The 13,395-nt window shown below is 42.8% G+C and overlaps 2 protein-coding genes across 2 annotated transcripts in view; one reads left to right on the top strand and one right to left on the bottom strand.

Annotated features, from left to right (window-relative positions):
• LTN1 (listerin E3 ubiquitin protein ligase 1) overlaps positions 1–3,267 on the top strand; it is a 50,423-nt gene extending 47,156 nt beyond the window's left edge. Inside the window, exon 30 of the mRNA XM_005861722.2 lies at positions 1,003–3,267. Coding sequence (XP_005861784.1) covers positions 1,003–1,065 — 63 coding nt within the window. The 3' untranslated portion in view covers positions 1,066–3,267. The remainder of the gene's footprint in view (positions 1–1,002) is intronic.
• A 2,821-nt stretch (positions 3,268–6,088) lies between these two features.
• Positions 6,089–13,389, bottom strand: N6AMT1 (N-6 adenine-specific DNA methyltransferase 1 (putative)). Its single transcript, XM_014536029.1, has 7 exons — positions 13,345–13,389; positions 11,597–11,683; positions 10,402–10,492; positions 9,446–9,529; positions 9,090–9,176; positions 7,808–7,949; positions 6,089–6,893 (listed from the first exon to the last, which is right to left on the bottom strand). The coding sequence occupies exons 2-7, from the start codon at positions 11,620–11,622 to the stop codon at positions 6,760–6,762; spliced, it is 564 nt and encodes a 187-aa protein (XP_014391515.1). The 5' UTR covers positions 11,623–11,683; positions 13,345–13,389; the 3' UTR covers positions 6,089–6,759.
• Positions 13,390–13,395: the final 6 nt, after the last annotated feature.

The following is a 13,395-nucleotide window of genomic DNA, read 5'->3' as shown; positions in this document are numbered from 1 at the left end:
CCACACACGCTTGTGAATCTTTGTTCTCAGTGATGAATTTTGTTAAGTCTAGTAATAGGAGTAGCCTGAAGGATGACAGTAATAGCTCGTGCATATCTCTGAAGGTCATGAAATATAAACCTGATGTAAAATCTCTGTCATCAGTGATGCAGCAGCAAAAGTCCCACTGATAATATCAACCGGAGTCATAAAGTTTTCTGTCGGACTATCAGTGTACATGTATACATTAAAAAATAAATGTATTTTTCATCATCATATACTGTGTTTTTGTCGCTCGAATGAATTTTATTATTTCTTCAAGGTTCTTCACATACGGACATCTTAAGAGATATCAAGTAGGCGTAACATGTTCTCGAAAAATTAGGGTTGGCACGCAGAAGAATTCTGAGTCAGAGATTTTGCTGGTTTTGGCATGCACTCACAACAAGGTTGCCCACCCCTGATCTAGACCATAAAGTAGCCTGAAAAATTTGGAACTGAGCCCTGTCTTGCATCAGAGCTCTTGGCTCTTTTTATTTTTTTAAAATGTATTTTCATTGATTTCAGAGAGGAAGGGAGAAGGAAAGAGAGACAGGAACATCAATGATGAGAGAGAATCATGGATTGGCTGCCTCCTGCACGCCCCACACTGGGGATCAAGCCCAGAACCGGGCATGTGCCCTGACCGGGAATCGAACTGTGACCTCCTGGTTCATAGGTTGACGCTCAACCACTGAGCCCCGCCGGCCAGGGCCCTCTTGGCTCTTTTTAAAGGTCACGTGGCCGTTGAGTTGCCTGGAGGTCTTCCTGGCCGGCTCAGTGGCGTGTGCATGAGCCTTGGTGGGAAGAACCACACTGTAGCCTTTGTACGTGACACTGAGTGTGTTGGTCTGGAGATGAGTGGGAGGAGCGTACAGTAGTCTCCCTCTTTTACTGTATCGTTTTAAGGTTACTTTGGATGTATATGGAAAATGACAGCTCTTTGAAAAGTTCTTCTAACATTGAAAACCTTTTCTTTTTCAGTACAAATGGTTTACATCTAGCAACAAGTCCACGTGTCCACTCTGTCGTGAGACCTTTTTCTGAGGTTTCCCCCCGGAAGTGACCCTGAAGGAAAGCAAAGGCAGTGGATGGGCCGCCCGGAAGCGCTGGTGTGTGGAGGCAGTGAGCGTACTTAGATGGACCTGCTCGGGGGAGCCCCTTGGTTAATGCAATGGCCCTGCAATCGGGTCTACTTACCTTTAGGTTGGTTTGTAACAGTTTGGGAACCTTTTCTTTTACATACGAATATTACGTATTTGAGAGAAAATATTTATAAAATAGTTTAATCTCTTTATATATTTAAAAATAAATATGGAAAACCCCTAAATTACAGATTTGGAATTTGTGAAAGCATTGCATTGATCTATGTTCTAGAACAGTCCAGTGAGGCAAATGAATTGAGAGGGATGATTTATACCTAGCAATATTTTAAGACTTATTTATTAGTTATGAAAACAAAATTAATTAGTATTCTGCTGTTTGTAGATTAATTTAATGACAAAAATGACTAAGCTATCAATATAGTTTATCTTGAGCTGTTTGAAGCATGCTCTGCAGTCCTCCGTCAGCAAGTCCGCGGGCCCTCACGCCTTCGTTGTTAGGGCTCTGACTTCCAGACCATGAACTCACGACACCGAGCTTTGCTGTGGAAGACTTTCGTGTGCCATGACATCCGAGCTGTAGACTTGCCCATGAATTATTACTCAGTTACGTGAGAGTTTGAGAGAACAGGAATCAGATTACTTTCTTCATGAAGCAGAGTGGCATCTAGCCCTCTGTGAGAGGGAGGAGGAAATGAATGAGTGGTCCTGAAACTTAAAATTGGTGATGGGGGAAATTAAAAACAAAAAGTAATGCTGTAGATGGCTTCAATTTTGTAAGCGAATTTTGCTATTCATACTGCCAAAGTTACATTAAATTAGATTTGAGGAAGCTAAGTTTTCCAGTCAACTTAAGGTTTTAGTACCAAGTAAAAGGGAACATGACAGGCTGACGTGGAGTAGTGAAACCTGCTTCTGTCACAGCAGTGTTACCCTAAAAGCTGTGCCCGAAGCAGAAAGTGTGAGGTTTGGAACTTGGAATAATTCCATTGCAATCTTTCATCCCTGGGGAATATTAGCATATCTAGCAGCCAGGTCACTTGAGAGATCAGCTAATCATCTCTTGCAAATGTTTAATTGGCAAAAGCAATTCATGTTAATAAAACAACTGTTCACCATCAAATGGGTAAAATGGTTATTGTTGAAATAGTATGAATGTGATCAGAGTATTGTAGTCGAGAATGAGGTATTACGTGCGTTTCAGATCTCTGGAGTTGTGTTTGTGGGTGCAGAGTCCTACCCGGTTCTGTCTGTCTCCTGAATTTCTTCTTAGTATTTATTGTCCTACCGCCTGGGGGCTCAGAGAGTCGTAAGTGAAGTGCAGATAGCGAAATCCTACTACCTCTTCTTAACTCCTTTCTTCAAACGGCCGCTCTTCCAGGTCTCTCTCTGACACAGTATTCCCAAAGGACTGCGTTACTTCTTTCAAAGGCACACACTTTTTCTTTAAAGATTGTTTTATAATGAGAGTTTGTTTATAACTTTTCCAGTATTGGCACTTCTCGGCCTCTGACCCAAACCCCAGGCAGGAAATGGAGGGAGGGAGGGAGCAGTGTTGCCAGCGGGACTCGGGCCCCTGCCACTGTGCAGCCCTGTGACCAGGTGGGCACCGCTCCTCACCAGACTCCTCACGTCTCTCTGAGCTGTAAATACACGTGTAAATAGTGCTTGCTACTGTTACCTGCTAAAGAGAGGGCTTTCCAAAATGAGACTGGAATTCAGAGTACCACGCTGATTACAATTGTGTTTATAGAGCTTTGGCAACGCTAGAGAACACCCCTTACATTATAGCATAGGGACATTTTAACTTGCATGAGATTCAAAGCCCATTAGCAAAATTATTAACTTAAAATCCTAATGTAAATTGCACATTTTAGGATTTATTTTTAACTCTGTACCACATGCTCTAATGTATGTACATAAGTTTCCATAGCTTAAATAATTAATGTTATTAGTAAATAAGTTTGTGCTGTGAATAATTAATTTATTATTTGGTTGTTATGCCATATGTGCCCATTAAAATTCTTTTTAATTACAAAGTATGTCAAATATACAGAGTAATAATATAAAGCCCTTGTGCTCTTCACAAACTATTTTGCCACATTTGCTTCTAATTTTTAAAGAAATAAAATGTTACTCTCTTGTACTTCTCTCTGAGGCCTCCCCTCTCTCCTTCCTGGGAGCTAAATGGAAATTGGTGGGACTCCTTCCTATTGGAGAGTTTATACTTTACCACGTGTTTGTGTTCATAAATAATATGTAGTGGTTTTTAAAAAAATTCATATTTGTGATTTTGTATGTTATTTCTTGTAACTTGCTTTTTAACTCAACATAACTACCTTTTAGGGTCAGATTACATCAGTTTACTCACCTGTTCCCCCACTAATGGTCATTCCGATTGGTATTCGTTGCCATTTGTAACAGAGCTGCCCGTGTGCATTCTTGATGTGTTTTCTCGTGCAAATGTGCTGGGTAAATGCCCCGCATGGACCGGCAGCTGGTGGCTGCCTGCTCTCCAGGGGGTGTGCACCCATGAGCCCCTGCTTTCCCTCCTCCTCTCCAACACTCAGGCTTACAAGATGCTGCCTCTTCTGGTCACAGCTGTGAGATAGCAGGTCTTTGTTTTCATTTACATTTACCTGGCTGTCAAGAGTCTTCATCTATTTATTGGTCATTGTTTTGTGAGTTTATTATGTTATTGATCATAATGTTTATCTATTACAGGGCTTCTTCAAGTACCGGGCTTGACTTTTAAAAGATTTTTTAATTGATTTTCAGGAGAGAAGGGAGAAGAAGAGAGAGAAATATCAATCGGCTGCCTCATGCACTCCCCCTACCAGGGATGGAGCCCACAACCAGGGCATGTGTTCTGACTAGGAATTGAACAGGTGACTTGGTGCATGGGACAAGGCTCAACCAGCTGAGCCACACTGGCCGGGGCTATAGGGCTTGGCTATTATGTGGTCTGTGGCTGTCTTTAATTGTACAGAATTTTTCAGTTAGGTTTAGTCAAATTTGTCAATCTTTTTTTTAAAGTTTTGTTCGTTCCCCAGGGCTTAAAAAAACTCTATGCCTAATTCACCTGGAAATAAATGTTGTGATTGCTGGACCACGGTACTCCTGAGCCATATCGATAGCTGGTTCTCACAGCATCACTTATGAAGCGGTATCTCGTCCCCAGGTTCCTGCGCCTTCTCATGCCGCCAAATACCCGGGTGTATTCTGTTCCACTGACCTATTTATCTATTAATTCTACACTTTTTTTTTCTTTAAAAAAGGTTTGTAATTAATCTTGAAGAGTAAAGAGTCCTCGACCCTGTTCTTCCGACTTCCCTTGGATAGGCATCTCGACTGCACCTGAGTGGTCAGATTATTGACATATAATCCTCCTTGGTCTAAGGAAAAATGTATAGCAATTTGCAATATATATGCAAAAAGAAAACAAATATATGGTAAAGGATAAAAGATAGGGAAAATCTTACCAGGGAGGAGAATGAAAGCAAGGCATCCTTCCTAATAATAGACAAACATGGTAATTGACCGTACCTTCGCTACGCCCCCACTGGCTAATCAGCATGATATGCAAATTAACCACCAACAAAGATGGCGGCTGATTTGCCTCTGGCCGAGGTGTCAGGCCTGGGCAGGGGCTGGAGCTGGCAATCGGAGGGGTCTGGGGGTCCCCTGCCCAGGCCTGACGCCTCTGGCAGAGGCATCAGGCCTGGGCAAGGAGCCGATCCGGCAATGGGAGGGTGATGGAGGTCAACGCCTCTGGCCGAGGTGTCAGGCCTGGGCAGGGGCTGGAGCTGGCAATCGGAGGGGTCTGGGGGTCCCCTGCCCAGGCCTGACGCCTCTGGCAGAGGCATCAGGCCTGGGCAAGGAGCCGATCCGGCAATGGGAGGGTGATGGAGGTCAACGCCTCTGGCCGAGGTGTCAGGCCTGGGCAGGGGCTGGAGCTGGCAATCGGAGGGGTCTGGGGGTCCCCTGCCCAGGCCTGACGCCTGGGCCAGAGGCATCAGGCCTGGGGGGTAGGGGGGCAAGCCGGCGATTGGTGTGAACTACAGAGGAAACACTTTTTTTTTTGCCTGCATCGGTGGGTATAGGAGAGTTAACAGTCAACAATTAACAACGAGAGGCTGCGTGGTCTCTGCCTGGTGCCTTGGGAAACACCTTTTCTGACTGCTCATTGGTTAACCTCCCTGTATGCCACTGGTAATATTCTTAGTAACTTGGGTAATAAGAATCCAAAAAGGTGATCTAGGGTTTTTCACCACACTCCTGGTGAAAAAAACGAAGGTCTGCTGCTGGAAGGCTAAGAAATGTCATATCCTGCCCTAGCCGGTTTGGCTCAGTGGATAATGCCTTGGCCTGCCGATGGCAGGGTCTGAGTTCAATTCTGACCAAGGGCATGTACCTACGTTGCAGGCTCCTCCCTGGCCGGGGCTCAGGTCAGGGCTTATGCAGGAGGCAACCAATCAGTGTTCCTCTCACTTTGATGTTTCTCTCTGTCTTTCCCTTTCTCTTCCACAGTCTCTAAAAATCAATGGAAATATATCCTCAGCTGAGGATAAAAAAATAAAAATAAAGAAATTATTATTATATGAAAGACACATCTTGAAAATGCCTAAAGAAAGTTGTCATTTTTTCATGGTGAAGGGACTGGAGTCCGTGTTGATGAAAAAACCTTGCTGGCTGCGGTGACTGGCAGTGGCTGCGGCAGCGGGGTGATGAGGCTGGTGCCTTCCCCTGATCAGCCCGGTCACCTCCCACAAAGGGAGGCCAGACTTCGGCTTAGGCCCTATCCCCAAGGGAAGCAGGGAGCGGGCCTAAGCCGTCACTAGGACATCCCCCGAGGGCTCCCAGTATGTGAGAGGGGGCAGGCTGGGCTAAGGGACCCCCCCCCCCCCAGTGCACGAATTTCGTGCACTGGGCCCCTACTTAGAATGAAAACAATACACAAGTGAAAGTAAATTTTAAAAATTTTTCATTGAAAAGTTTAAAAAATTATATAAGTAATACATTATCCTTGTACAAATGCTACTACAAAAAAGCAAAAGTTCCTCCATCCCACCTGATGTCTTCTGAGACTCTCATATGCAAGACAAATCTACTCTCTCTGTGGGTCTTTAAGAAATACACATGCAGGACAATACTGTTCTGTACTGTGCTTTTTTTTCACTGAATAGTACATCATGAGCCCCTTCTGGTTCAGGCCAAACAGCTCCGAGTCGTTGGATGGCTGGATGTCACTCACATTCAGTGTCCTGGGCATATTGTAACTTACTTTACCAACCCCTTTTATGATGGCACATTGGTTGACTTCTTGCTTAGCTATTTTAGGCCATGCTGAAATGAATGTCCTTTCATATTAATATAACTCTTTTATATGTAAATGCAAATTATACATAATGTACATGTTTCCTTGCACCTCCACAAGTAGGCTTGATTCGTAGGTGACAGATAATGCCCAGCCCTGTCACCTTTCTCTAGTTGACAGATTTCTGACAGTTTCACTTGTTAACCAAAAAATGACTTGTTTCAAAATATGGTGAATACATTCAGCCTATCTACACACACACACACACACACACACACACACTACTATATCCATATGTATATTCAATGTAATACATATTATTCAGTACAACGTGGAGCAGACACTGTGTGAGGACTTGGTGAACCTCAGGACTGAAAGGATTTCTTGGCCCGCTCGCCTGGAAAGTGCGATGGTCCCCTGCAGACCTCTCACCTTCATTGTTTCCAAAATGTCTTCTAAAATGGAAATTAAAACAAAAGGTAAAATTCAACTGAATCATTTGGTGAAGTGTGTATGATTGCTAAACGGTTTAATAAATAATAGACTATTTACAAATTATATTCATCTGAGAAAACTGCACGCCAAGCAGGATTCTACTACAGTGAACTTGGACTTGACACGGGTGTTATTGAGAATTCTAACCAGACTGAATGGCCTGCGTTGCAGTGGAGCCTGCTTGTTATTACAGCAATAATTGGATTTTTAGTTATTTAGCTCCATTCTCTGCCCAGATCCTTCCCTTTGGATAAAAAAATGTCAATGAAGGTTTGGGCCAAGTGTACAGTAACGTGGAACAATGGTAGTAAATAAAATACCTTATTTCGTTTAGGCGCATTGAAAAAAGCAAAACCTTCCCTTTTACAAACAACACTGAAGACTGAACTAAGAAAATGGAGTTATGAAAAACAAAAACCTAGTAATCATGTGATTTGAAGGGCTGAGGATATAAGGTATAACATAAAAAAATCAAACTCTGAGGTGTACAGAAAAAGAAAAATCATGGTCAATTTAGTTACAAAGTAATCTGAAAGCTAAGGCATAAACACCCATACCATCAGATGAGCTAAACGTACATAGGAGAATTTTCAAGGGCATGAAGACTAAAGGAGGAGAGAGAATTCACAATATGGAGGGTGAAGTGTCAGAAGAAGAAACTGAAGATTTTGTATTTGAATATGTATTTGAATATTAGTTTAGGAATTAGGGGGAAACTGCCATCCCCACCACAAGACAATACTTGTTAAAACCCCCCAACAACCTCTTACAAACCCCTCTTCCAACATGTGTTGTCTGTGTTATCTGTCAGCTGATTATACTAACATTCCAGGTTACTTTACAGAGTGCAGTCTCTGACAGCGGTCTGTGTTACCTGGATTGTTCTCCTTAATGGTGACTAAATAGAACAGCCCTCTTGGCGAAAGGAGATCTGGAACCAGTGGAAAGAACCTGTCCATGACTTCGCGACCATTTCTGCCACCAGCCCAAGCTGCTTCTATTCCATGACTTCCTACCTGTGACCAATGGAAAGATTGTTTTGACTCAAGTTACATTTAGAATCACAATCTTTTTTAAATATATATATTTTTTTATTTCAGAGATGAGGGGGGAGGGAGAGGGAGAGACTGATCCACACCAGCTAGGCTCAAACTTAATCTTTTTGACAAGTAACAGTCATCAAACAAGTATGTACTTTGTATTTTACTGCCATACAAAAGGCAGTAAAATTTAATCTGAGCCCCACCATTTCTTAGCCTTTGTGACGTTGTATAAATGTGTAGTCTTTGTGAATTCCTTTCCTCCCTTATCTGTAAAATTAGGAAAACAATCGTTTCCAATTATAAAGTTAGAAAATAATGATAAAAAATTAATTTTCCCACTGTTGGGGAAAAAATGAGGGAATAGTCTAGCCATCGATTTTATGTATACTTATGTATATTTTTCTTTTCTTATGCAATACCTTATGAAATCTCTTCATGTGACCTAGTCGAGTTCTAACTTGCTTTTAAGGACTGGAAAACATTTTATGATGGAAAATAATCACATATAGCTACCGATGAACATTCAACGTGTCCACTTGCTTAATTTCTTGTGTATTTAAGTTATTCCCATATCTACCTCAATATACAACTTTCCACAAAGTTAATCACAAGGAAATTCATGCATTCCTCTGTTTTGTCCGACTTTCCTCCTAGAGACTCCGTTTTGGCATTCCCATGATTCCTTCCTTCCCAGGTTCATGTTTCCTCCCTTATTTCGGTGGACCCCATCCTCTGGATGTTGCACCTCGTACCGTGGTGTGTGGACAAGGGCCAGGGAAGGCAGCTTTGGCCAGGCCCTTCTCGTCACTCTGTTCCTGGGTGGGCAGGCGCCCTCTGGGCTGGACCCTGCTGCTCTGCCTCCCCAGGAATGCTCAGCCAGGTGGAGGTGCCCCTTGGGAAGACCAGCCGGCACCACCCACATTCTTCTACCCAGAGGAGGGAGGTGTCCATCAGGAGGGAGGAGTCAAGCCCTGCCGGCTGCCTGGGCCCACCTCTGAGCGGTACCAGACCTTGATCCTGTGCAGATCAGGGGCACACACCAACAGCACCCATGTTGTGTGTCTAGATACATTAGTAAGTACAGCCACAACTTTCTGCATGCACTTCTATTACCGGTATGTTATGTCTCCCGGATATAACCTCTAAGTTTCTTATCTTCATAATTTCCTTCTTTTCCTGCACCCACTGCCTCATAATATCCTTGAGAGGAGGAAACCGAACACTTTCAAAAAGAATTCCTATTAGAATTTAAGGGGGATTAAAGGGCACGCACACACGCGCACACACACACACACACACGAATTTAAACACCATGGCCTGATTTGAATGGAATTTTAAAGGATGGAGATGGGTCAGTTGAATCAGAGCAGTTTGTGTTAATCCACAGCTGACATCAAATGATGAAATTTGTTTGCATTTAGAAAGGAAACAGCAGACAGCATTAACGATTAAATTCTGTTAAGTCTTACCTCTTCAGGTGGAGTCACTACATATGGGGGATTAAACACCAGAAGATCAACCTTCTCCTTCAGTCTTGGTAGCAAGCCTTTGACCTAAATGTTCAACAACTGTCAGACTTTTAAACCAGAGTATAAATTAAACCAACCATCTTTAAAAATATCTCATATTTTTAGAAAGAAAAATGTGTTAAGCCACACTAATTAACAGAAATGGAGATGCATATTCTTACATTTTCACTTAGATAAAGATTATATGAATTTCCCTAAAAATAAGGAAATAAGACTATTTATCAGAATGAAGATGATGTTCAGGAGTCTCAGCTCCTCAGCCCACGTGTTGACACGTGGTTGCACGTTTAGGAGAGAAGGAAGGAAGGAGGAAGGTCCAATCGGTACATCTGTCCTATACAGACTGCACAGCTTGAAAGCTGCAGCCTATGAGCCAAGCATTTACTGTCTACAACCAGGAGAACGACAGCAGATTGAAAGACACATGACCCAACTGATGCAAACTATGCTCATTCTGGGGCTTTTGCTGGGAGGCAGGGTTTCTTTCCATGGGGGGTTGCTGAAAAATAAGATACAGACATGCAAGTATCTTGCTACCATCAAGGAAGACTTCCTAGGAACAGAGCCACGAGAGAGAAGGTCAGACCCAAGAAAAGGACGCCTGTAACGGCACCTGAGTTCCTAGAGTCAGCTGTGCCTGAAGCCACCCACTCTAGTGAAGATTGTTTGAACTGGATGCTGTCACCGTGACAGACAGAGCCTGACATATACAAGCCAATAGACATCCCCCATGAACTGTGACAAAGAGTATGGTATCAGTCAAGAATTTACCAACTGTGATATCCTGCTTACTGGGTTAAAAATTAATCACTCAAGTATCTTTGACTTAAATCCTGTGGACCTTAACTTATCTGAAAAGGAAATTAAATATTATTGGGCAAGGAGTAACATCTCACCAAATCGGTAATTACGGGATGCACATGGACTCTGTTACAGCGTGCTGTCTCCAGGGTACAAGCTGCTGCTTTGGGGTTGATGTCAGTGCACCTACAAACAGAAAAGAAAGACTATATTCCATGCCCAGGAGACAGATCAGTTTCTGAAAACTTCAAGGAGTATTCCATTCCTTTTATGTGGAGCAGATTTTTAAAAAATTGAATACTTTAATAATGGTAGAAAAAGAATAAAGATTTATTACATTGATTTAAAAAGAAAGGCTATTATATTGATACTAGAGGCCCAGTGCACGAAATTTGTGCACTCAGTGGGGGGGCGGGGCGGTTTTTTTTTGGGTGGGGCGGGGGGGGGGAGGGCGTCCCTCAGCCCAGCCTGCGCCCTCTCACAGTGCAGTCCGGGAGCCCTCGGGAGATGTCCGACTGATGGCTTAGGCCTGCTCCCACTGGGAGGCGGTACTGTGGAGGTGGGAGAGGCTCCCGCCACCGCCGCTGTGCTCACCAGCTGTGACCCGGGCTTCTGGCAAACTGACCACCAGGGGGCAGCTCCTGCATTGACCATCTGACCCCTGGTGGTCAGTGGGCCTCATAGCAACCGGTCATTCCGCTGCTTGGTTGATTTGCATATTAGCCTTTTATTATGTAGGATAATGTGCAAAAGTAAAATACACATAACCACACGCACATCTGAAGGAATTTATTAAATTATGAATCCAATGAAGGAATACTATACAGCCATCAGAAATGAAATTTAAAGAATTTTTGGAAGGAAAATGCTCATGATACCATATTAATTGAAAAACATAAGAAACAGGAAAAAAACTGAAGCAACCATGTGGTAACATTTATAGGTAATTTTTATCTTTATAATTTCTATGTTCTCAAATTTTCTCAAAAGAGATTCTGGTAACTTTCAATTCATTTGTGATAAATTATTTACCTAAAAAAAATTCAAATTTAGAGATGACCTAAAATGCTTATGCAGCTTCTATAATTATCCATTCTGATGGAATAAAACACTCCGTTATAATTTTTAGGGAAGTTCATGTGCAATCTGAGTCCTTACTATACTTAAACAGACACCATCAGATACATATTATCTAATTACAAAAATGATTTCATTCAAGCAACACTTGATAGTATTTACAGTGAATCTCTTAGTGGAAGACGTGGATGCCTCTGACATCCTGACACTCACATGTACAGGGCCTGGGGGCCTATCATGGAGGCTAGGAATGTGGATACCACTCCAGACCCCGATCCCACTTCCAGGCACAGCTCCACTCTATACAAAAGAAAGTCGCATTACTACAGCTGCAGTGAAACACACATCACAGAAAATGACTCTCATGCTACTTTTAATCCATTTCTCCCCTATTATCACTCACCTGAAGTACAGAGTGTCACAAAAATATACAAATAAAAAAGAAATTTATAAATAAGTTAATTTCTGACAACTGTTTTGGCCTCATTTAATATTCATAGCTCAAAATTGTTAAAATTTTGGGTATGTAGTTTATTCTAAGTCCATAACATAGTAATATAATAGATGGCTTTCAACTCATTTCTATATCACATTACATAAAAACTATGAAATAATGTTAGTTTAGGGTTAGACATTTTAATATGAAAGACATCAGTTCTTTCCAGGAGAAGTTCCTAGTGTTGCATGTCCTAAAATGATAGATTATTACAATATTTATTTATGAAAGATATTTCTCTTAATATCATTTAAAAGTATGTAACACTCATAAATCCATCAGCATATCCTAGGGGACGAAAGCTACCCATACTACAGATAACAGGCTTAGAGCAGCAAAGAAATTCCATATTTGTACTGATTACTAAATTGGGAAAATACTTAAGTATTGGATCTTAGAATATTAGCAATAATCTTAAGACTGTCACTGAACATCTCCATTCTACTGTATTTTGTCTTTCAATTAAATGTATTTCCTTGCCTATAACTACATACATATATGGTGTCAAAAGCACCAAGTATCCCCACTACAGAAACAGGTTTGGGGGATTTAGGGGGGCTCACTAACACCCAGCTCCCCAATCACCCAACCTCAAAACTCGGGGTTTCTAACTGGGAGCCAGTCCGTATCCGACAAACCTTTATGCTATGGGAAGAGCTACTGAATCTGATATTTGAAAAGATAAACTGCTATGGTCTCATAAATACCTAAAATTCCACGACCAGAAATCTCCAAAACTTTAAAACGGAATCAGATCTGCTGACAGCACAGTGTGGAGCCCAATCTGTGCTTGTAAATCGCTGATATGTCATGACTTACAACACCGCACCATTTTAGTCTAGATTTCAGGAAACCCCAAAGTTCCATCGTTTACATTGAAAAACTAGTTTATAATAATAGTTGTGCCAGCCATTTTATACGTGGAAAAACCCAACCAGGTTTCATCCTGAGAAAAGCCACTTCAAGGCGGGATTTTTAAATACATCTGAACACCCAGACTCCTTTCGTTTAAAACGTTGACAATGTCGGTATCCATTCTTTTCGGTCATTAAATGTCAGGTTTCTAGCATCTCAACAGGTCGGTGTGATGAGCGTAAGGTGCTAGGTCCATGGAGGCTGCAGGTCACGAAGTTGTTACAATTCAATGAAAAATTCAGGCGGCGGTCACCCCGCATGCGAATCGGGGCTTTAAAGGGCGCAGAGGTCAGAACCCGGCCGGGCGCTGGCGGGGTCAGGGGTCAGGGGTCATCTCCGTCCAGGGCCCGACCGGGTGGCGGGTTGGAGTCCCCCTGGGGCGCCCGTGGGAGGCGACGGACTGAGCGCGCTCTCCCGCTCCCTCTCTCTTTCCTCTCTCTCTCCCTCCCTCCCTCCCACTCTCTCTAAAATTCAATGGGAAAATGTACCCCAGTGAGAATTAACACAAAACACCCCCCAAACGCCTCCCATCCGGGTCCCTCAACCTCACTTCCTGTTTGGACCCCCGGGCCGCGGGGCTTCCGGGTAAGTCGGCGGCGCC

Source organism: Myotis brandtii, unplaced genomic scaffold, assembly GCF_000412655.1.
Source record: "Myotis brandtii unplaced genomic scaffold, ASM41265v1 scaffold1557, whole genome shotgun sequence".
NCBI classification, from domain to species: domain Eukaryota; kingdom Metazoa; phylum Chordata; class Mammalia; order Chiroptera; family Vespertilionidae; genus Myotis; species Myotis brandtii.
Note: the sequence above shows the minus strand (reverse complement) of the source record. Positions and strands in the feature narration are given on the sequence as shown.